A 26,135-nucleotide genomic window follows, 5' to 3' on the forward strand; every position below is an offset into this window, starting at 1 on the left:
CGAGAAAAAAACCAATGTTATTATGCATATCAACAGTTTATACCCGAGGAATCTAAGACAGGCTAAATTATTTGCCTAAGATGCCATGTGATTTACAGGTACAGGAATAAGATTTGAACATAAATCTTCAGACTTACAGCTTGATATATTTTACTCTTTCACTGTTACAAGGAAGTTCTTAACTAGCTATTTAGGAGTTTATTCCAAATACAGTTTTCAAAATAAAATAATAATTTTACTACAAGTAAAGATAATATAATTGCAAATGGATCAAAGATCTAAATATAAGAGTTAAAGCTCTTAGAGGAAACAATAGGAGTAAGTCTTCATGATCCTGGATTTGGGAATGGTTTCTTAGATAAGACATCAATAGCATAAGCAACAAAAGAAAGAAACAGATAAACTGGACTTCAAAATTCAAAGCTTTTGTGCATCAAAGGCCACTATGGAGAAAGTGAAAAGACAACCTACATATTTATAGACAATATATCCAATAAGGGTCTATTATTAAAAAAAAAAAAAACTCTTACAGTTCAACCACAAGAAGTCAAACAATCCAATTTAAAAATGGGCTTGAATAGACATTTCTTTAAAGAAGATATACAAATGGCCAACAAGTACCTGAAAAGATACTCAATGTCATTAGTCATTAGGGAATTGCAGTGAAATCATAAGATACCACTGCACACCCACTAGGATGACCATAATTAAAAAAAAAAAAAGACAAGTCTTGGTAAGGTTGTGGAGAAACTGAAACCCTCAAACATTGCTGATAGGAATGTAAAATGATGTAGCTGCTGTTAAAAACTGTTTGGCAATTCCTCAGTAAGTTAAACACAGAATTACCATATGACCCAGTAATTCTTCCAGTATATAACCAAGAGAATTAGAAACAGGTGTTGAAACAAACACTTGTCCACAGATGTTTACAGCAATACTATTAACAACAGCCACAAAGAATACAACCCGATGTCCATCATCCATTCCACACAACAGAATATTATTCAGCCATAAAAAGGAAAGAAAGTAATAATACATGCTACAACATAGTGAAAACACTAAGCTAAATGAAAGAAGCTGGGTACAAAAGGCCACATACTGAATGACTTCATTTATATGAAATATCCAGAATAGGCAAATCCATAGAGACAGAGAGCAGATTGGTGGTTACCAGGGGTCAGGGGAAGGGATAATAGCTAGTGACTGCTTAATGGGTCCAGGGTTTCTTTTTCAGGTGATGAAAATGTTCTGAAGCTGGACAGTGGTGATTATTACACAACATGAGGAATGTACTTAATGCCACTAAATTGTACATTTTAAAACGGTTAAAATAGCAAATTTTATATTAAGTGTATTTTGCCACAATAAAAAAGGGCTGTTAAAAAATGTGTGTGTGTGTGTGTATAAAATATAATTCAGCAAAACAGAAGTGACTTAGGATCAAATAAAGAAATTGTAAAGTATTCAAATACACATCGTCACTAACCCTAGCTCAAAGAGGTGGTATCAGGAAGACAGAAGTAAATGGAATCAAAACAAATTCTATGTCACAGGGTAAGAGTAAAGGAAATAACTCCATGGTGAAAAACATATACACACAAAGCTCTACACATACCGAACTTATAATCCATAAAAGGCAAGCAAATTAATTAAAAGTAATCTTTTAAAAATTGAACATTTTAAAAATTGGATTGGAGAGGTCACTGATTCATAAAGTTCTAGATCAGAGTTCTAAAGAAAAAAAGGTATTTAATGAATGATAGACACATACCTTTCAGCCCAAGGTCCCCTTTCACATGTAAGATAGAGCTTTATTGCCTTCCAGCGTCTCAGAGTGGCTAACTGTGGACTGCTAAGTTGTTTAAGCATATTATTATACCTCAAGTTCTCTTGGCGTGCTTTTCGATTAAATGGCTCCACAAAAAACTCCTGAAAGAAACAGCAATAAATAATAGCACTGAATCATATATTTAGAGGTATATTTAAATTTTAATGCCATAATTTTAAACATATGACCCAATAAAATCAAGCAATGAAAGAAAGAAGCTGGTAACCAACAGGATTTTCTTATTCCATTAGAATCATTTCTTTAATATAATTCTAGCTATAATCTACTTGTATTTTTTAAAACTTAAGAAAATAACTAACCAACAATAAACATGTGAAGAACTTCAAAAATGTAAAGTGTCTCAACATAGGATTTTAAATCTGAGAATTATTAACCTTATACCATCAAGTAAAATGATTTTCTTTTGAGATCTTTTGATTTATAAGGCATCTGGAATGTGACTCAAGTTTAAATAAAGTAAAAGGAAGAGTAACCACATTCTACTCTACTGTTGATGGCCTGAAAGGCGATGCCAAAGACAAAAGAAATCTATAGGGGCAAATCCCTCACAATGAAAAATTCCATCACTTAAGAGTGCTACTCTCTGAACAGCATCCTAGCTAGCAAACGAATTCACATACCTATTCCAGTTTTCAGGATAAAATAGATTCTGATAATAAGTTCTTCCAAGATATAACTCTAAGCCCTGAAATTAAAATTTTAAAGTTTTCAAAAAGACAAGAGGTAAGCCTGGCTTATCTAACTCACACTGACATTCATTTACTAGGAAATACTAGGAACTAAAATAGTATTTAACTTGTTTCAAACAAATAACACTGAATCACATTAAAATGAACAGTTAAAGACATGGATTTAAAAGACACCTTTTAGGGACTTCCCTGGTGGTGCAGTGGTTAAGAATCCACCTGCCAATGCAGGGGACACGGGTTTGGCCCCTGGTCCAGGAAGATCCCACATGCCACAGAGTGATTAAGTCTGTGAGCCACAACTACCGAGCCTGCACTCTGGAGCCCGTGCACCACAACTACGGAAGCCTGCGCACCCTACAAGCCCTGCCGCAACTACTGAGCCCACGTGCTGCAACTACTGAGCCCGCATGCTGCAAATACTGAAGCCCGTGCACCTAGATTCCATGCTCCACAACAAGAGAAGCCACTGCAGTGAGAAGCTCAGGTACCACAACGAAGAGTAGCCCCCACTAGCAGCAACTAGAGAAAGCCCACACACAGTTATGAAGACTCAACACAGCCAAAAAAACAAAAAGACATCTTTTAAAGAGGCAGTACAGCAGTGTGTGGCTATAAGCTTTGGAACTAGACCTGGGTACAAATCTTAGGTACTTAATTCTCTGAAGCTCAGTACCATCACCTGTGAGATGGGGCTGATAGTAATTGTCATCATAAAGATTAAGATTTAATGTGCTTAATGTAATGCCAGAAAAGTAGCAAGCTCTCAATAAATTATAGTTATTATTATAATTGTTACTGTAATCACTACTATATTTGTAGGAAATCAATGATTTGGGAGATAGTGTTATCGAATATTTAAAACAGACCATTGCTGAGACAACTGAAGAAGTCATGAGAGCTCCATGATAATTAAACATCAATTTCACAGCTTTGAAGTTCAAGCACATAAGGATATTCTTTTGTTTTTTTTTTTGGTTGTGTTGGGTCTTCGTTTGTTGCATGCGGGCTTTCTCTAGTTGTGGCGAGCGGGGGCTACTCTTCGTTGCGGTGGCTTCTCTTGTTGTGAAGCATGGGCTCTAGGTGCATGGGCTTCAGTAGTTGTGGCACGTGGGCTCAGCAGTTGTGGCTCGCGGGCTCTAGAGCGCAAGCTTGGTATTTGTGGCGCATGGGCTTAGTTGGTGCATGGCATGTGGGATCTTCCCGGACCAGGGATCGAACTCATGTCCCCTGCATTGGCAGGCGGATTCTTAACCACTGCACCACCAGGGAAGTCCTCATAAGGATATTCTTTTTTTTTTTTAAAGAAAGAAGCAAAACTGCCTTTATTCTGAGAAAACGTGATCACCAATGATGAAAATCCAACAGCATCTACCAAAGAGCTACTAGAATAAGTGAGTTTAGAAAGGCTGCAGGAGGGGGCTTCCCTGGTGGCGCAGTGGTTGAGAGTCCGCCTGCTGATGCAGGGGACACGGGTTCGTGCCCCGGTCCGGATCCCACATGCCACGGAGCGGATGGGCCCGTGAGCCATGGCTGCTGAGCCTGCGCGTCCGGAGCCTGTGCTCCGCAATGGGAGAGGCCACAACAGTGAGAGGCCTGCGTACCGCAAAAAAAAAAAAAAAAGAAAAAAAAAAGAAAGTCTGCAGGATACAACATCTTTTACAGGAAGCTAACTCCTCCTAACTGAAGGCCTAAATGACCGTCCTAGCAGTTTTTCTTCACTGATCTGAGACAAGGCCAGTAAGCCACAAAGCTCCTATTTGAGTGTTTCTCGGTTGTTTGCTCTTGTCATACAAACCCAGTTTTTAAAAAAATTTTACTGAGGAGACCCAGTAGTGACTGGGATGTGGGAAACCAGCATTCTGGTGGGAGGGTACATTTTCTGTACAGTTTGGAGAGCAATTTCACTGCAGATTGAGAGCTTTAAATATTTAACCAATTCTACCTCTTGTAGTCTATCTTAAGAAAACAATCATTCAGGCAAAGCTCTATATACAAGCATTCCACTGAATCATTACCTATAATATGGCAAAAATTGAAAATAATTTAAACATTCAATAATGTATCTTTTATGTATCCATTCAATAATGCTTTTGAAGAATTTTTAGAAAAAGGTTCATGTTAGATGAAAAATATCAGGAAAAATGCTAAACTTGCAAAATATTATTACTGTTATATATTTACTACATAATACAACTATAAAACTAAGAAAATATTCCAAAATGTGGACAGTAGTTAATACTGAATGACAGGACCTATTCTCTTCCATTTCTTAAACTGTCTTCAACTACACTGTACTACTTGAATATCTGAATCAGAGAACCTCCCCTCCAATCTAAGGACAAAGGCAAGAATATTTAAAGGTGCTATAGTTGAAAATAAAGTCAGACATGGCATCGTAGCTCAGTTTTATCTTCAGTAGTTAAGAAACATTTAAGCACCAAACAAAGCAAGTGAACCCTCAGCACCCAAGGGTCAGTAGAGGCAAAAGACGAGGCCTCCATAGTAAAGTGTCAACTACTGCAGGAATCACTGCCCTAGGAGGGATGCACTGTCTAGGAAGGGACACAAGTTTAGAGCTTAACCCCTTTCCCTAGCCCTGACTTAGTGGGCAACAGGGGGCCCAAAGCACTGCATGGTCCATATAACCAGAGAAAGCTGGTCAAGAAAGTTGACGATGGAAATTTGGAGAAGGCGGGAATCCAGCTCTCCAGCGGACCGCCAGGACGCTGCCGCTATGAGCTCCTTCCCAATCGCCCCTTGGTGTGGTTCGGCACCTGGGGCCAGGGACCCATGGGCAATCTCCGCCTCCAAGGTGGATGGGAAAGGCACGCTTAGGGCCAATACGTGTGGCCGGCTTCCCAGCCCTTTGGCCGTGGATGTGGGGTGTCCGCCTGGCCCCCCAGAGTGCTGTGCCGGCACGACACGCAGAGCTCCGTCGTTTGCAGCGGTGGCAGAATCCGCGCTGCAGGGGCCACCCGGCCACCCCTGCCACCCCAGCTGCCCAGGACTTCAGTGCCACCCACCATCCTGCCTGCGTCCCCCATAAGGATATTCTCAAATCAGGTTTACCTAGAAAAAGCTAAGGGTGAAGTTAAACAGAAAATGCTGGTTGGTATAGTAGTTGGTAGAACATCTTTGAGGGCAATATAACAGTAATTATTATCATAATTGCTCCATTCCGGTAATTCCACTTATTCTAGGGAAGTCATTCTGGATAAGCATAAAAATATGACTACAGAGACGATCGATACTATTTATAATAAAGAAGAAACTGGTAAATTAGGTCTAAAACCGGGAAATTAGTTTAAATCTTCTAATACATAATATAATGGAATATTAGACAATCATATAACGGCATGGAAAAATGTTCAGAGTACATTTTAAGAAAGTAGTACCAAATGAAACTACCATTTTGGTTAAACCAAATATATACATAAAAATATAGGAAGGATAATATACCAAAATATTAGTAATGGTGGATTACAAATGTTTCTTTTTATACCTAAGTTATGGAATAAACATGTGTTTTCATTTGGTCTTCTCTAATTTGTTTCATCTGTGTTCTGTAGTTTTTAGCATACAGATTCTATACACATTTTGTTAGATTGATATCTAAGTACCTCATTCTTTTTAGACCTATTGTAAATAGTATTTTTTTTAAATTGCAGTTTCCAACTGCTCGTTCCTAGTATATAGAAATATGATTAAATTTTGTGTATTGATATTGTGTCCTGCAATGTTGCTAAATTCATTAATTATAGGAGATTTCTGATAGATTCCTTAGGATTTTCTACACAGATAATTATGTGATCTGCAAACAGTTTTATTTCTTCCTTCCCAATATAAATGTCTTTTTTTTCTTTTTCTATTCTTATTGCATTTGCTGTGTCTTATAGTACAATAGTGACTAAGAAGAGTGAAAGTGAACATTCCACCCTAGTCTCTATTTTATGGGGAAAGCACTCAGTTTTTCACCATTAAATATGAAGCTAGCTGTATGATTTTTGTAGAGATTTAGGTATTCCCTTCTAATCCTAGTTTGCTAAAAACTTTGATCATAAATGTATGTTGAATTTTCTCAAATGCTTTTTCTGCATCTACTGATATGATCATGTACTTTTTCTTGATAAGTTTATTAATGTGACTGATTATTAACTGATCATCAAATGTTGAACCAGCCTTGCATTCCCAACAGACACTCTACCTGGTTGTGATGTATTTTTTTTTTATACATTGCTAGATTTGGTTTGCACATATGTCCCCAAGGGATACTGGTCTTTAGTTTTCTTGCACTGTTTTTGTATGGTTTCATTATGAGGGTAATATTGCCTCATATAATGAGTTGGGAAGTTATGCCACTTTTCAATTTTCTGAAGAGAGTGTGAGGAATTGGTGTAATTTCTCCATTAAACATTTGGTAAAATTTGCCACTGAAACCATCTGGGCCTAGACTTTTCCCTTTTGGAAGGTATTTAACTATAAATTCAATTTCCTTAACAGAGAACTATCCAGGTTAACTACTTATTATTGAATTAGTTTGGGAAATTTGTAGTTGTCAAGAAATTGATCCATTTCATCTAAATCATCTTATTTATGTGCACAGATTAGCCTGTAGTAGTCCCTTATTATCATGCTGATGTCTGTGAAGTCAGTGGTGATTCATTTCTGGTATGAGTAATTTTTCACCTTTTTTCCCTCAATTTGGCTAGAAGTTTATCAATTTTATTGATATCTTAAGTAGATTTTGGTTTCATTGATTTTCTCCATTGTTTTTCCTCTTTCAATTCCGTTGATTTCTGCTCTTTAATAATTTCTTATTTAAAAACTAATGTAGGGAATTCCCTGGCGGTCCAGTGGTTAGGACTTGGCACTTTCACTGTGGTGGCTCAGGTTCAATCCCTGGTCAGGGAGCTAAGATCCCACAAGCCGCCTGGCATGGCCAAAAAAAGAAACCCCCCAAAAAAACAAACTAATGTAATTTAGTTTACTTTTTCAAGTTCCTTAGGGTAGAATGAAAGGTCTCAAATTAATAAGTACTTTGTGTTATAAATTCCCCTCTAAGCACTGATATATACTCAGCCTCCTTAAAGATATCTACTATCAGCTTGATAGACTTTTTACATAACCACTATGTACAGAACATTTTGATATTAATTTTTAAGTTGTCACTTATATGCTTGTCTTCCAATTCTCAAATAATTTTCAGACAAACAATAAGAAATACTGTTCGGACTGAAGTGCCCTGGAGCCCGAGGGGAGGGCGGCCTCACTAAGGCTGCTGGCTCTGGAGGGGCCCCACCAGCCAAAGCCGCGACAGTCCTTGGGACCGCGGGCCAGAGTGAGTACAACTTGGAGGAGCTTAAAGATGGGGGAAGAGTAAGATGCGGAATCATCTTCCTCCCCACAAATACATCAGAAATACATCTACATGTGGAACAACTACAGAACACCTACTGAACGCTGGCAGAAGACCTCAGACCTCCCAAAAGGCAAGAAACTCCCCACGTACCTGGGTAGGGTAAAAGAAAAAACAAAAAAACAGAGACAAAAGAATAGGGACAGGACCTGCACCGGTGGGAGGGAGCTGTGAAGGAGGAAAGGTTTCCATACACTAGGAAGCCCCTTCGCGGGCGGAGACTGCGGGTGGCAGAGGGGGGAAGCTTCGGAGCCACGGAGGAGAGCGCAGCCACAGGGGTGCGGAGGGCAAAGCGGAGACTCCCACACAGAGGATCGGTGCCGACCAGCACTCACCAGCCCGAGAGGTTTATCTGCTCACCCGCCGGGGCGGGCTGGGGCTGGGAGCTGAGGCTCGGGCTTCGGAGTCAATATCCCAGGGAGAGGACTGGTGCTGGCTGCGTGAACACAGCCTGAAGGGGGCTAGTGCGCCACGGCTAGCTGGGAGGGAGTCTGGGAAAAAGTCTGGACCTGTCGAAGAGACAAGAGACTTTTTCTTGCCTCTTTATTTCCTGGTGCGTGAGGAGAGGGGATTAAGAGCGCCATTGAAAGGAGCTCCAGAGATGGGCGAGAGCCGCGGCTATCAGCGCGGACCCCAGAGACAGTCATGGGACGCTAAGGCTGCTGCTGCCGCCACCAAGAAGCCTGTGTGCAAGCACAGGTCACTATCCACACCTCTCCTCCCGGGAGCCTGTGCAGCCCACCACTGCCAGGGTCCCGTGATCCAGGGACAACTTCCCCGGGAGAAAGCATGGCACGCCTCAGGCTGGTGCAACGTCCCACCGGCCTCTGCCGCCAAAGGCTCGCCCCGCATCCGTACCCCTCCCTAACCCCGGCCTGAGTGAGCCAGAGACCCCGAATCAGCTGCTCCTTTAACCCCGTCCTGTCTGAGCGAAGAACAGATGCCCTCGGGTGACCTACACACAGAGCGGGGCCAAATCCAAAGCTGAAACCTGGAAGCTGTGCAAACAAAGAAGAGAAAGGGAAATTTCTCCCAGCAGCCTCAGGAGCAGCAGATTAAATCTCCACAATCAACTTGATGTACCCTGCATCTGTGGAATACCTGAATACACAACGAATCATTTCAAACTGAGGAGGTGGATTTTGGGAGCACTGGTATATATATTTTTCCAACTTTTTCTCTTTTTGTGAGTGTGTATGTGTATGCGTCTGTGTGTGATTTTTGTCTGTATAGCTTTGCTTTTACCATTTGTCCTAGGGGTCTGTCTGTCGGGTTTTCTTTTTTTTTTTTTTAATTACTTAAAAATTTTTTTTCTTAATTATTTTTTATTTTAATAACTTTATTTTATTTTACGTTATTTTATTTTATCTTCTTTCTTTCCTTCTTTTTTTTCTCCCTTTTATTCTTAGCCGTGTAGAGGACAGGCTCTTGGTGCTCCAGCCAGGCGTCAGGGCTGTGCCACTGAGGTGGGAGAGCCAAGTTCAGGACACTGGTCCACAAGAGACCTCCCAGCTCCACGTACTATCAAATGGCAAAAATCTCCCAGAGATTTCATGTCAATGCCAAGACCCAGCTCCACTCAAAGACCAGCAAGCTACACTGCTGGACACCCTATGCCAAACAACTAGCAAGACAGGAACACAACCCCATCCATTACCAGGGAGGCTGCCTAAAATCATAATAAGACCACAGACACCTCAAAACACACCAGGAGACGTGGACCTCCCCACCAGAAAGACAAGATCCAGCCTCATCCACCAGAACACAGGAACTAGGCCCCTCCACCAGGAAGCCTACACAACCCACTGAACCACCCCTAGCCACTGGGGACACACACCAAAAACAACGGAAACTACAAACCTGCAGCCTGTGAAAAGGAGACTCCAAACACAGTAAGTTAAGCAAAATGAAAAGACAGAGAAACACACAGCAGATGAAGGAGCAAGGCAAAAACCGACCAGACCTAACAAATGAAGAGGAAATAGGCAGTCTACCTGAAAAAGAATTCAGAATAATGATACTAAAGATGATCCAAAATCTTGGAAATAGAATGGAGAAAATACAAGAAACGTTTAACAAGGACTTAGAAGAACTAAAGAGCAAACAAACAGTGATGAACAACACAGTAAGTGAAATTAAAAATTCTCCAGAAGGAATCAATAGCAGAATAACTGAGGCAGAAGAACGGATAAATGACCTGGAAGATAAAATAGTGGAAATAACTACTGCAGAGAAGAATAAAGAAAAAAGAATGAAAAGAATTGAGGACAGTCTCAGAGACGTCTGGGACAACATTAAACGCACCAACATTCGAATTATAGGGATCCCAGAAGAAGAAGAGAAAAAGAAAGGGACTGAGAAAATATTTGAAGAGATTATAGTCGAAAACTTACCTAATGTGGGAAAGGAAATAGCTAATCAAGTCTAGGAAGCACAGTGAGTCCCATACAGGATAAATCCAAAGAGAAACATGCCAAGACACATATTAACCAAACTATCAAAAATTAAATACAAAGAACAAATATTAAAAGCAGCAAGGGAAAAACAACAAGTAACACATAAGGGAATCCCCATAAGGTTAACAGCTGATCTTTGAGCAGGAACTCTGCAAGCCTGAAGGGAGTGGCAGGACATATTTAAATTGATGAAAGAGAAAAACCTACAACCAAGATTACTCTACCCACCAAGGATCTCATTCAGATTTGACAGAGAAATTAAAAGCTTTACAGACAAGCAAAAGCTAAGAGAATTCAGCACCACCAAACCATCTTTACAACAAATGCTAAAGGAACTTCTCTAGACAGGAAACACAAGAGAAGGAAAAGACCTACAATAATAAACCCAAAACAATAAAGAAAATGGTAATAGGAACATACATATCGATAATTACCTTAAGTGTAAATTTATTAAATGCTCCAACCAAAAGACACAGACTGGATGAATGGATACAAAAACAAGACCCGTATATATGCTGTCTACAAGAGACCCGCTTCAGATCTAGGGACACATACACACTGAAAGTCAGGGAATGGAAAAAGATGTTCCACGCAAATGGAAATCAAAAGAAAGCAGGAGTAGCAATTCTCATATCAGACAAGATAGACTTTAAAACAAAGACTAGTACAAGAGACAAAGAAGGACACTATGTAATGATCAAGGGATAAATCCAAGAAGAAGATATAACAGTTGTAAATATTTATGCACCCAACATAGGAGTACCTCAATACATAAGGCAAATACTAACAGCCATAAAAGGGGAAATCAACAATAACGCAATCATACTAGGGGACTTCAACACCCCACTTTCACCAAGGGACAGATCATCCAAAAGGAGAATAAATAAGGAAACACAAGCTTTAAATGATACATTAAACAAGATGGACTTAATTGATATTTATAGGACATTCCCTCCAGAAACAACAGAATACACATTCTTCTCAAATGCTCATGGAACATTCTCCAGGACAGATCATATCTTGGGTCACAAATCAAGCCTTGGTAAATTTCAGAAAATTGAAATCGTATCAATTATCTTTTGTGACCACAACGCTATGAGACTAGATATCAATTACAGGAAGAAATCTGTAAGAAATACAAACACATGGAGGCTAAACCACACACCACTTAATAACCAAGAGATCACTGAAGAAAACAAAGAGGAAATCAAAAAATACCTAGAAACAAATGACAGTGAAAACACAATGACCCAAAATCTATGGGATGCAGCAAAGCAGTTCTAAGAGGGAAGTTTATAGCTATACAAGCCTACCTTAAGAAACAAGAAACATCTCAAATAAACAACCTAACCTTACACCTAAAGCAATGAGAGAAAGAAGAACAAAAAAGCCCCAAAGTTAGCAGAAGGAAACAAATCATAAAGATCACATCAGAAATAAATAAAAAGGAATGAAGGAAACGATAGCAAAGATCAATAAAACTAAAAGCTGGTTCGTTGAGAAGATAAACAAAATTGATAAACCATTAGCCAGACTCATCAAGAAAAAAAGGGAGAAGACTCAAAACATTAGAATTAGAAATGAAAAAGGAGAAGTAACAACTGACACTTCAGAAATACAAAGGATCATGAAAGATTATCAGAAGCAACTACATGCCAATAAAATGGAAAAACTGGAAGAAATGGACAAATTCTTAGAAATGCACACCTTCTGAGACTGAACCAGGAATAGAAGATATAAACAGACCAATCACAAGCACTGAAATTGAAACTGTGATTAAAAATCTTCCAACAAACAAAAGCCCAGGACCAGATGGCTTCACAGGCGAATTCTATCAAACATTTAGAGAAGAGCTAACACCTATCCTTCTCAAACTCATCCAAAACATAGCAGAGGGGGCTTCCCTGGTGGCGCAGTGATTGAGAGTCTGCCTGCCAATGCAGGGGACACGGGTTCGTGCCCTGGTCCGGGAAGATCCCATATGCTGCGGAGCAGGTAGGCCCGTGAGCCATGGCCGCTGAGCCTGCGCGTCCGGAGCCTGTGCTCTGCAAAGGCAGAGGCCACAACAGTGAGAGGCCTGCATACTGCAAAAAAAAAAAAAAAAAAAACATAGCAGAGGGAGGAACACTCCCAAACTCATTCTACGGGGCCACCATCACTCTGATACCAAAACCAGACAAGGATTTCCAAAAAAAAGAAAACTACAGGCCAATATCACTGATGAACATAGGTGCAAAAATCCTCAACAAGATACTAGCAAACAGAATCCAACAGCGCATTAAAAGGGTCATACATTATAATCAAATGGGGTTTATCCCAGGAATGCAAGGATTCTTCAATATATGCAAATCAATCAACGTGATACACCATATTAACAAACTGAAGGAGAAACATCTTATGATCATCTCAAAAGATGCAGAGAAAGCTTTTGACAAAATTCAACACCCATTTATGATAAAAAACCCTCCAGAATGTAGGCATAGAGGGAACTTTCCTCAACATAATAAAGCCCATATATGAGAAACCCACAGCCAACATCGTCCTCAATGGTGAAAACCTGAAACCATTTCCACTAACATCAGTAACAAGACAAGGTTGCCAACTCTCACCACTATTATTCAACATAGTTTTGGAAGTTTTAGCCACAGCAATCAGAGAAGAAAAAGAAATAATAGGAATCCAAATTGGAAAAGAAAAAGTAAAGCTGTCACTGTTTGCAGGTGACATGATACTGTACATAGAGAATCCTAAAAATGCTACCAGAAAACTACTAGAGTTAATCAATGAATTTGGTAGAGTAGCAGGATACAAAATTAATGCACAGAAATCTCTTGCACTCCTATACACTAATGATGAAAAATCTGAAAGTGAAATTAAGAGAACACTCCCGTTTACCATTGCAACAAAAAGAATAAAATATCTAGGAATAAACCTACCTAAGGAGACAAAAGACCTGTATGCAGAAAACTATAAGACACTGATGAAAGAAATTAAACATGATACAAATAGATGGAGAGATATACCATGTTCCTGGATTGGAAGAATCAACATTGTGAAAATGACTCTACTACCCAAAGCAATCTACAGATTCAATGCAATCCCTATCAAACTACCAATGGCATTTTTCACAGAACTAGAACAGAAAATTTCAGTTTGTATGGAAACACAAAAGACCCTGAATAGCCAAAGCAATCTTGAGAAAGAAAAACGGAGCTGGAGGAATCATGCTCCCTGACTTCAGACTATACTACAAAGCTACAGTAATCAAGACAGTATGTTACTGGCACAAACACAGAAATATAGATCAATGGAACAGGATAGAAAGCCCAGAGATAAACCCACGCACATATGGTCACCTTATCATTGATAAAGGAGAGAGGAATGTACAGTGGAGAAAAGATAGCCTCTTCAATAAGTGGTGCTGTGAAAACTGGACAGCTACATGTAAAAGAATGAAATTAGAACACTCCCTAACACCATACACAAAAATAAGCTCAAAATGGATTCAAGACCTAAATGTAAGGCCAGACACCATCAAACTCGTAGAGGAAAACAAAGGCAGAACACTCTATGACATAAATCACAGCAAGATCCTTTTTGACCCACCTCCTAGAGAAATGGAAATAAAAACAAAAATAAACAAATGGGACCTAATGAAACTTAAAAGCTTTTGCACAGCAAAGGAAACCATACACAAGACAAAAAGACAGCCCTCAGAATGGGAGAAAATATTTGCAAATGAAGCAACTGACAAAGGATTAATCTCCAAAATATACAAGCAACTCATGCAGCTCAATATCAAAAAAACAAACAACCCAATCCAAAAATGGGCAGAAGACCTAAATAGACATTTATCCAAAGAAGATATACAGATTGCCAACAAACACATGAAAGAATGCTCAACATCACTAATCATTAGAGAAATGAAAATCAAAACTACAATGAGGTATCATCTCACACCAGTCAGAATGGCCATCATCAAAAAGTCTACAAACAATAAATGCTGGAGAGGGTGTGGAGAAAAGGGAACACTCTTGCACTGTTGGTGGGAATGTAAATTGATACAGCCACTATGGATAACAGTATGGAGGGTCCTTAAAAAACTAAAAATAGAACTACCATACGACTCAGCAATCCCACTACTGGCCATATACCCTGAGAAAACCATAATTCAAAAAGAGTCATGTACCAAAATGTTCATTGCAGCTCTATTTACAATTGCAGGTCATGGAAGCAACCTAAGTGTCCATCAACAGATGAATGGATAAAGAAGATGTGGCACATATATACAGTGGAATATTACTAAGCCATAAAAAGGAACGAAACTGAGTTATCTGTAGTGAGGTGAATGGACCTAGAGACTGTCATACAGAGTGAAGTAAGTCAGAAAGAGAAAAACAAATACCATATGCTAACACATATATATGGAATCTGAAAACAAAAGAAAAACATTAAATGGTCAGAAGAACCTAGGGGCAAGACGGGAATAAAGATGCAGACTTACTAGAGAATGGACTTGAGGACACGGGGAGGGGGAAGGGTAAGCTGGGACAAAATGAGAGAGTGGCATGGACATATATACACTACCAAACGTAAAATAGATAGCTAGTGGGAAGCAGCTGCATAGCACAGGGAGATCAGCTTGGTGCTTTGTGACCACCTAGAGGGGTGGGATGGGGAGGGTGGGAGGGAGGGAGATGCAAGAAGGAAGAGATATGGGAACATATGTATATGTATAATTGATTCACTTTGTTATAAAGCGGAAACTGACACACCATTGTAAAGCAATTATACTCTAATAAAGATGTTTAAAAATAAAAATAAATAAATAAAATAAAAAACAGAAAAGAAATACTGTTCGTTTTCAAAGTTCAGTCTTGTTATTACTCTCATTTGAACATTAAATGCTTGAAATCAACATAAAAAACTAGTATTAAAAACATTTAATAATTTTTACCTGAAACTTGAGCTTGCTCTCTCCCCCTTCCCGGTCTCGTTTATGCATATTCACCATTAAGGCTTCATAACAATCCTTCCAATAAAGTGCCATGCTCTCATGACCATCATAAAATGCACGGGTTTCATACTGCTTCATATAAGGTACAATCTTATAAAAAATATACATACGCAAAATTTAATGCATGCCTCTATAAAAATCATGATTTAGTAGAAAAACCCCACTCAACGAAGATGAAACTTACATATTTTTCAATGTAAACTTGCCATTCATTTGAACTGCAATATTCTTGAAAATCTTCGAAAAATGAAGAGCTTCCATTGGTAAAAGGTAAAGAAGGCAGATGCAAGTTCATGAAGAGAAGCTCATAAATTTTGGAAACCAGGGTACGGACAAGCGGAATCAGAAATGAGTATATTTCAGTCTGTTCCTTGATTGATTCACTTAGAACATGTTCCAGCTTCCCTAAAATGTAACATGCTTCATCCTGATTTTCAATCACCTTGGTCTGAAGAAGGGTGTTCAGCTTAGCTGATGCCACTGCACAAACCTGGAGTAAAATAGTGAAATAAAGCAGATATTTAGTGATAACAAAGTTCTTTGGCTCCTCTTGAAGTTGCTTTTTAAAATGAATTATAAAAGTAACCCATGTTTAATTTGGAATATACAGCAAAGTTAAGAGGTTGATAATTAATCACCCCAACATCCACTCTACTCCTTCAGAGAGTTTGCAAGAATTCGGGGATGATTCCATCTCTAGTTCTAAAAGATATAAACCAAACAGAATATACAACCCCTTGCCACAGTGACTGGTTCAGGTAACTCATCTTTCAGTCAACTCATGTCACTCTCTTTGTCACATGGATTCATTCAGGGATAACTTTATCATGCAAAGACACAACTTTTATACAATAACCGTAAAGAACCGTGAAAGGGCTTGGATTTTATTAATACCTCATCTCCAAGGTGACAAGTTAGCCTACCACTGTTTCACAGATGCTGGCAGAAGAATGAGACTCCTGGATCAGAGACGAAGATCTACAGCATTAGCAGTAGCCAGAATATCAGCACTTGCCCTGTTCCCCGAAATGTAATTCCATGGTGAGAAATGAAAAGAACTAGATGATGCCTGCACACCCAGTGGTTGCATTATAGGAGAGGAACCCCAAGCAAAGTGAACACAAGTCTTTTAAATTGGGTAGTAAGTGTACCTGCATGTTGCCTTGGAAGGAGACATTATCTTTATTATACTGGACAGTAAACAAACCTGCTTTTGCTCTGGAGGGAGACATCATCTCTATCTTCCCAAGCTGTTCACTATACATGCATCCTCAAAAAGACAGTTCATCACAAAGGCATCCAGCGTCTGTATTCACAAGAGATCCATGAAGAACTGTCTACCAACAATGACTCTAGGAAGAAGCACTCTCTTTCTCTGGATATGAACAAGGAAGTACGTAGCCTTAATTGCTGCTGGCAGTGATTTTGTGACAATAAGGGCAGCCAGCTTAAGACAAGCTGACATGATGGAGAGCAATGCTGTGAGAACAGCAAACAAATGGAACTAGAGCCTTGACTGAATCATGCCTTAAACTCATCTTAGCTATGGAATTTTCAACTATATGAATCTTCTTAACTAAGTCAGCTTGCATTGATATTTCTGTTACTTGGAATCAAAAGCATTCTTATAGATAAAGGACAGTGAACAGGCAACTGAGTAAAGTTCCCAAGGAAAATACATATCTAGGGCACAAACCCAGGCAAAGGAATATGCTATATTACCCTTAAGCTCTGGCCTTAAACTCCATCCTAGAAAGGTAAATTGGTCACGAAGGGGCCTCCCTTCATCTAGACTAGAGAAAGATGGAAGTCTTAAAACCAAAACAGGACAAATGATATCAAGTGTCTCCTTCTCCCTTAACCCTATAACCCAATTTTGGATCATATTACTTTCAAAATAAAGAAAAGCAAGAGAAAGAAAGGAAGTATTAAAAACTGACATCACTTCAAAAATATATGTGTGCTTATATATGGAATCTAAAAAAAACAATGGTTATGAAGAACCTAGGGGCAGGACAGGAATAAAGATGCAAACGTAGAGAATGGACTTGAGGACAAGGGGAGGAGGAAGGGTAAGCTGGGACGAAATGAGAGAGTGGCATGCACTTATATACACTACTAAATGTAAAATAGATAGCTAGTGGGAAGCAGCCACATAGCACAGGGAGATCAGCTCCGTGCTTTGTGCCCACCTAGAGGGGTGGGATAGGGAGGGTGGGAGGGAGATGCAAGAGGGAGGAGATATGGGGATATATGTAAATGTATAGCTGATTCATTATGTTATAAAGCAGAAACTAACACACCACTGTAAAGCAATTATACTCCAATAAAGATGTTAAAAAAAAAAAAAAGAATATATGTGTACCAAAAGCTGATCTGAGCTGTATGAACATGTCTTTGACGGCCAAGGCAACAATAAGGGATCTCAGGCAGTCTTTCCATGCAAGACTTAAAGAAGCAAACAGCATTGGAGGAAACAACCTCTAAGATGGCTCAAAACTTTAACTTTTCTACTTTTAACTTAATCCTCTAATAGTGAAGCTTCTCTACCTTTCTCAGGTTTTCCCCAAATCCCTTCACTTTAGTCTCTGAATCTGACTAAAGCAGCTTAAACCCAATAGAGGCCAACAAATGTGAGACAAAAGGTCATAAAATCTCATTATCCAGGAAATACCAATGTTAATATTCTGGGCTTTTTTGCTATATGTTTTTAAAAATACTATTCACATGAAAGGTTTAATATTCAGTGCTTTGCTTTTAACTTAGGATGACAGTATTAAATAACTATAAGTTTATATGTTTATTTAAAATTATAAAGACACTTTCAGTGAATACAATGATTTACTTACCACTGACTTAACTTTGGATAACTTTGGATACACACACACAACCCCCACACACATAGATATGATAGCCCTGCCCTCACATTATAAAGAGTACTACATTACGGTCACCTGAGAAATGACAAAAAAAACCAGGGCCCTAGTTGCCCTGTTTAATTACGGAGTGATGCCCCACACAAAGGCTTTTTTTTTTTTTTTTTTTTTTTTTTTTTTTGCGGTACGCGGGCCTCTCACTGTTGTGGCCTCTCCCGTTGCGGAGTACAGGCTCCGGACGCGCAGGCTCAGCGGCCATGGCTCACGGGCCCAGCCACTCCGTGGCACGTGGGATCTTCCCGGACCGGGGCACGAACCTGTGTCCCCTGCATCGGCAGGCAGACTCTCAACCACTGCGCCACCAGGGAAGCCCACAAAGGCATTTTTAAAAAGCTCCTCTAGATGATTTCATGTGTAGCTAGTGAAGAGAATCACTGGCTGAGCTAAGACAACTGAAGGAGCAGAAACCCAGACAATGCAGTGACCATATACTGCATCTAAATAAATCGACAACTTACTCAGTCCTGCTTTAAAGACAAGCTGGGAAATCCTGGCATTTATGTGAAATCTCCTAATACTTAAATGCTGGCAATTAAATAATAATGTATGGGCCAAACAAAACAAATTTGCTAGCCAGATTCTTTTTGCAGGCAACTCTATTTAAACCCCTACAAGGGAAGGGGTTCCTTCCCCAGCCTTTAAAATGCACAACCTCAGGGAAATATGCTTTTATTCCTGAGAGAGTGAAATTAAACAAGTAGCTAGTGAGAAGTGTTATAGGTCACTAACTACTGGTTGATAGGATCAGTCTTACCTGTAGGTGCTGCACACTTTATTTATTTAATAAGTATTTATAGAGTCCTATTATGGTACAGGCACTGGATATTTAATCGTGAGCAGATTAAAACAGACATTTTACTTCTCCTTGGAAATCTCACCAAGGATAAAAACACTGAGGGTGATCATGAGTGGAAAAAAACAGAGTTCTAATATCTAAAAAAAGAACTACCTGGTATGCTGGCTGCAAGGGCTTTAACAGCCACCAGACTCATATTAATAAAAAAGCCAAAAAAGTTACCTTCGTTCTATTTCTAGATGGAGAAAAAAAGAAAACTACAATGAACATCTATGTGTACAAATACTGTTTGGTATTTTAGATTATTACCTCAGGATATAGTTTTAGAGTAGAATTACCAGACAAAGCATATAATAACTTTTTTTAAAAGTTCTAAGTTCATATAATTTTCAAACTGTATTTAAAAGCTGTACAATTCAATTTTTCATCATCCACATATCAGAATGTTTATTTTTTCTTTAGCTTTTCTGCTTTTTCCATGTTTTTTACAATAACCACGTGTTACCTTTATGATTAGGAAAAAACCCACTATCTTTAAAAAGTTAGTAACGTGGGGAAATGAGTTTAATATAATTGTAAGAAAAATAAAAAAGAACACAAAATTATCAAAATATATGATGGTTTTAATCATCTGAAAAGATATATACAGAGAAAAAAACATTAAAATATTGACAGTTGTTTTCTCTTAGGCTATAGGATGAAGGATGTTTTATCTATTTTTTGTCTTTATGTTTTTTGTGTACTTTCCACAATGAGTATGTTTTCTTTAATGACTGGAAAAGAATATCTGTTGAAAAATATGGTCTTTTTAAAATAGGGCAACCTTATGGTATTTTAACCTCCTCATGTTCTTATCAATATTATAGCAAGTTTATATTAGAAACGATTATCAAAAGAAAATAAAAAGGGCCAGATAAATAACCATGCAATAAATGTCATGACTAATCCAATGTAGGTTATCACAAGCATCCAATATAAATAGAAAGATGACAGACTAAAATCTGCATGGAACTTTCCCAACCTTTAAAATTTTTGAAAATAATAAATATTCTGTGGGTCCATCTTTTATTTATCTTTATAATAGAAACCTAGCACAATGCTAACACTTGGTAGGTATTCAGTAAGTGTTTAATAAAGGAAGAAAAATGAGATAAATGTAAAACTGAATTAGTGGATTATTAAGTACAGAAAAATATTTTGACAGAACACTTTAAAAAATAATTTTCCTAAAAATGCAAGCCCTAAACTTCACATGTATAAAAGTCTATGCAGGCTGTATAGCTCCTAGCTATACTAAATGTAGATGATGTGAGTAATGCCCTCTAATATAAGCTATATATAAATCCTCTAAAAGGAAACCTTAAATTATACTGAATCATAAACATCAGGAAAAAAGAATCGATTAGCTGCCTCTCAAGCTTCTTTCTCATCTCACAAAATTGAAACTAGAGTTAAATCATGATATTTTTGAAACTAATAAAAAAATTAGAACGCTGAAAACATAATTGCCATTCAGTTACTGCACAAATTCCTATGTTACGTGTGAGTATATAAAATAACATAAAAGAATCGACAAACCTGCAAATTACCCCTTCCAATGAAGCCTAGAAGCATCTGGATTTGAATCTGAGATAGTTTCACCCATACTGGACTTTCAGAATACCAGACTGACAGACTGTCGAAGAGCAGCATCATATCCTCTAAAAGCTAACATAAAGGAAAAATTGAGAAATAAAAACATTCCATTTTTAAATCTACTGATGATGAGTTTTCCCAACAGTAATACAAATCATAAATATTTCAAAACTAATTCAATGTTCAGTTGGTAAAAACCAAAAGAATTATCCTAGTAAGAGTTACTTAACAAAAGTAACTATCACATCTGCGACTATCACATCTTATCCATGTTTATCACATCTGATTAAATATTAATGCTCTGAAAAGAGGGGATACAAAATTTCTTTCTTTGAATAAAGTCCTTCACTACCAAAAAAATAATTTCAGAGATGTTACTGCACCTTCTCAGTCCACATGTTCGAATTAACTAGTCCCTCTGACTGCAGAAAGTCCTGTATGATCAGCATGAGTCGGAAAGCATTTTCAGCAGTTACTGGATTAAATTTTGCTTCTCTGTTTTCTGTGACTGCCCATTCTAACATCTTCTGTAGCAAACTAAATATAAAACAAAGTCCTCTTAAAACCATTTTAAATTTATAAAAATAACAGGTCACCAAAAAAAAAAAAAACCAGCGACAACAAACCTCGTTATTTATTAATAGGAATGTACCTCCAAAGATACAGTATCACTGGCAGGTATAAGACACTGTGGATGGAATTTAGTAATAATGAAGCAACTTTTTAATCTTTGGAGTACTTATCTTTAATATACCTAATATTAAAAGGAAAAGGAAAAGTTACCTGTTTGACTTGACCTTGAAAAAGCTATGAAAATAATTCACATTCCAGCCTCCATGAGATACTTAAAAAGTTTCTTTAAAACTGAAATTGAAAATGTTAGGGAAGAAAGCCTTATGCCTTACAGAGAGTCTAGCCCTATGGAAAAACAAAAAAGTAATTCTGTTCTAGTGCGCTGTTGGTACAGTGTTCCATCATATGCAGGGAACTCAAAGCTTTTGAGAAGTAATTTTCATGAAAACACTACTACCTTCCTTTAGCATGGAAGCACTCAAATTTGGACAAGACTGTAGAACACATGCACCAAGTGCTTAGATACTGCAGAAAACGACTTAAACAAGGAATATATAATCACTTAGAATCCAAATTAATGTAAGAATTATATTTCCTCACATTGGAGTTAGTTTTGGATTTCTCTCTAGATCCCACTAGAATGGCAACAGACAGGAGAAGGGCTGAGCACAAAGCTTCTCCTTTTTTCTCTCTCTACATCCACTGAATACTGAATAAAGGTTCAATAACAAATATTATTTTGGACTCCTGCCCACTCTAAAAGGAGAGGGCATATCATCAACTGAATGCTTACATTAGTTTTATTTCATCTGATGGTCGAAGTAGCTCACTGGATATTCCTGGTTTAGTTAGTGCCGAAAACACTTGTCCCCGTTCAATCCAAGTATCGTCATCAGACTTTTCTAGTCCCTTACACATTACACAGTTCAAAATATTTGTCAGTAACTGAATAAGCTCTTCCTCACATCTCTATAAAAAAGAGAAAGTAATATGAGATTATTAGAGGAAGGGGTGTTAAAAGCACATCATGAGAACCATCAGGTACATGAATTATAATCATTCAACATATTTTTAAGGTGGCTGCATGAACCTGGAACTTTACTACGACGGCCCTAGAGATGTAAAGATGAATAAGACACTGGCTTTGCTCTCAAGACACTCACAATTTGGTGACTTCTAGGCTTCTAATACCTTAGATCATGAGACTTGGAACATGAATAATACATGAAATTATTAACAATCACACATATCTGAGGTCAGACATAAAAAAAATAAAACCACATTTGGACAAATAAGGAATCTTACCTCTTGGTTTTCAAGTAAAGAGAAGTCATCACTAAAGCCCACATCATTTGTGATGCTGCTTTCTTTGTCAGATTGCACAGAAAATGACTTAGTGGACTCTATCGGGGATGGTGTGCTAGGCAAGCTGTCTGGCATTTGACTTCCACTATCACTCAGTTCACATGAATCAATTCCACTGAGATCTAAACTCAGATGTGAAGGGTTATTATGCCAGAATTCTCCTCGATTCTCTGATTTGAAAGATAATTCTCCCATCAAGCTATCTTCTTGAAATAATAGTGTGTTCGAGTCTAGGGAGTGTCTATCCTCCAAACTCCACTGATCTGAAGACACATGAGCTGAGGCAAAAGAGCTGATTTTTTCCTCATCTGTCTTTTCATCAGAGTTCCTCTTCATATCTTCAGCTGATATATTTTTATCATTGTCTTTCATTGCAACAGCCCTACTGTGCTTATGAAGAGTATTTCCATTTTCAAAATTTGCTTTTAAAAAAAGCCTAACTAAAGTGTCTTGCCAACCCACTTGTTGAGATATTTGATGTGCTGCATCTGGCTGGGACTGTAAAATCTGTAAAATCTGTGAAGAAATTAAGAATGCAAAATTCGTCAAAAAGTGTACAGTACTTTACATCAAAAACAGTTTCTTTTCAGCTAGTTTAATGACAAAGTAATTTAATAAGAAACTTTGGAAGGATATACTTTCAAATGATTATATTCTTAACTAGATTAGAAACTATTTGAAGGGCAAACATTGTGTTTTTAACTAATCTGCATATTACTCATTGTATATCTAGAGTTGGGATGGACTCAAATATTTGCTGAAAGATAAAAAAGAAAAAAAAGATAAAATAATCCTCCACATACCAACACACTCACGTTATTAATTTAATTTGGTTGGAGAAAAAAATATAGATAGAATTAAGGTATATATAAAATGTAATAAAGTTATATCCTCTCAACTAAGCACTTTCCATGAGCCTAGTACATTTGTTTAGTAAATACTGAACATCTACTGTGTGCCAGGCACAGTTCTGGAACTATGGTTAGGGAGTAAACTAGAACATATAAGAAACTTTGACAGAACCTAGGTACACCAAGAATGTTTTCCCACCTCATTTTTTCCCCAGGCAAAGGTAATGGCTGCTTTTGCAAAAACATTTTTTTCATTAACTCTACATGGTACAAACAAAACAAAAACTGAACTTTAATTCCAGAAAACTATTTCCAATAAGATGGATGCTGATATTTAGCTGGAATAAGAAACTGAAATTAAAGAGTAGACATTTACATGGCAATGTGTATGATCTCTAGTATCCCAACTGACTTCACATTTTTTGGATAAAAACAAGTTCTCAAACACTATCAGAAATGCTGTTACGATCTTTAAGACATTTTAAAAACAAAGCCAATAAACTTCTAAGTAGATGAAAAGAACTTTGGCTCCCAGTGTTTACAGAGTATCTCTTTTATCAGAATTTCTAACTCTGACAAATTTCATAGCAGGAAATGAGTTATGTTGGTGCAGACTTCAAAATTAATGGTTCTTATGTACACTGATGCTGATATAGAAAGCAGTGAGTCGCAGTGAGTCATGATGACACGTTAAGTTTCTTTCCTCACTTAATGCCATCAATCAGTGAGCTACCGTTACTGTAGCAGTGTACAATAGCAATTTTAAACACATTAACTAAGTTGAACATATTAACCTTTGGTTGGCAAAGAAACTTTTCATGATTTCATGACTTTAAAATTTTCAGACTTATTTTACAGCTATTTTATAAACACATAATGAATAAAAACTGGGCTGTACTGAAAGAGGTTTCTAATTGCACACTGAAAGGAAAAGGATCCATTTACATGACCTGCTTCAAGGAAAACATGGCAAAATCCATTAAAATGTAAAATGTGAATACTCTTTGACAGAAAAATTACATTTCATGAATTATGTCCTACATATGTATTACCATGGATAGGTAAAGACAGATGTAAAAAAATGTTCCTAACAGAAGTTTGTTAATATGGTAAAACAGGAAACAATCTAAATGTCCATCAGCTGGGAACCAGATAATACTTTTATAGAATAGCCATAGAATAAAAAGCTACGTAGCTGTTAAAGAGAAAGATATATCCAGATTTACTGATGGAAAGGTACTGTGACATAATTAGGGAGTAAAATTGAAAAGAAAAACAAGGAAGCAAACTAAATACTAGACTGGTCAGTGGTTGCCAGTAGAGGAGAGAGAAGGATATAATCAAGAAGAAGTGCACGGGGTAACAGTTCATTGACTTAGAGGTTAACTGAGTGGACTGAAGGTAAATCATCGTTGGAATACACTCATAAACAAACGATAGAAAATCTTTTCCACAATGGTTAAGACATTCAGAAACTCTAAAATATGGTGTTTGACTTAAAAATGGTCACAACAAAAGGTTCTGAAAAAAGAAAATATTCTCTGGTAATACATTTTTGACTCTGGAAAGGGCATTATTTCCAGGAGCTCATGTATGGCTAAGAAGAATAAATTTATATGCTGATTTCTTATGATTATATAAAGTTAATTCACCTCAAAAAAGGAAACTATAAAATTATGTCATATAAAAGATATTAAACTTATATCTGGTGAAAAATACTCAATCTAAAAGTTCTTCACAATACAACGATACTGCAATTTTTAAAGTACATCTTTAAAGTTTACTAACCTCTCTGCAGATGACCACCCTGACATTTATACGTGCTCTGTGAGATATATATACCACAGATAACAGATCTTTGAAATTAACAGCAGGATCTATGATGGGAAAAAAAAGTTAAAATTAAATACTAGAGAAAACCAGAGAAAGAACTGTGGTAATAGTTATATATAAAGGCTGACAATCATTTCATTTTTATTTTTTCCTGCTGTCAACAAAAGATGCCCTTTATTTTTTCCCCCAACTTTATTAAGATACAATTGACATAAAACACTGTTTAAGGTATAAAACATGATAATCTATGTATATATTACAAAATGATTACACAATAAGGTCAGTTAACACACTCATTATCTCACATAGTTACTATGTTTCTTTTTGTGGTGAGGACACTTAAGATATGTTCTCTTAGCAACTTTCAAATATACAATACAGTATTGTTAACTATAGTCACCACGCTATACCTTAGATCCCCAGAACTTACTTATAACTGGAAGTTTGTACCCCTTGTACCTTCACCTGTTTCACCCACTGCCCCAACTCTGGCAACTACCAACCTACTCTGTCTCAATTTTTTTTTTTTCACATGTAAGTGAGATCACACAGTATTTTCCTTCTCTGCCTGACTTGTTTCACTTAGCAGAATGCCCTCTAGGCTCTTCCATGTTATTGCAAATGGCAGGATTTCCTTCTTTTTTATGGCTAATATTCTATTATAGATAGATAGATAGATAGATAGATAGATAGATAGATAGTCTGAACATACTGTTGAT

At 37.6% G+C, this 26,135-nt stretch overlaps 1 protein-coding gene across 10 annotated transcripts in view; it reads right to left on the minus strand.

Moving 5' to 3' along the window:
* The window catches only part of NBEAL1 (neurobeachin like 1), a 175,606-nt gene that overhangs the window by 59,977 nt on the left and 89,494 nt on the right, over positions 1–26,135 (minus strand). For all 10 annotated transcript variants that reach the window (XM_082631521.1, XM_082631520.1, XM_082631522.1 and 7 more), the window contains 8 exons: positions 25,372–25,460; positions 22,673–23,248; positions 22,161–22,336; positions 21,178–21,331; positions 20,738–20,866; positions 15,612–15,917; positions 15,368–15,517; positions 1,772–1,929 (listed from right to left, as the gene is read on the minus strand). In XM_082631521.1, the coding sequence (XP_082487647.1) occupies positions 1,772–1,929; positions 15,368–15,517; positions 15,612–15,917; positions 20,738–20,866; positions 21,178–21,331; positions 22,161–22,336; positions 22,673–23,248; positions 25,372–25,460 (1,738 nt within the window). The remainder of the gene's footprint in view (positions 1–1,771; positions 1,930–15,367; positions 15,518–15,611; positions 15,918–20,737; positions 20,867–21,177; positions 21,332–22,160; positions 22,337–22,672; positions 23,249–25,371; positions 25,461–26,135) is intronic.

The sequence above is a fragment of the Mesoplodon mirus genome, assembly GCF_964341445.2.
Source record: "Mesoplodon mirus genome assembly, chromosome: 8".
Classification (NCBI taxonomy): Eukaryota; Metazoa; Chordata; class Mammalia; order Artiodactyla; family Ziphiidae; genus Mesoplodon; species Mesoplodon mirus.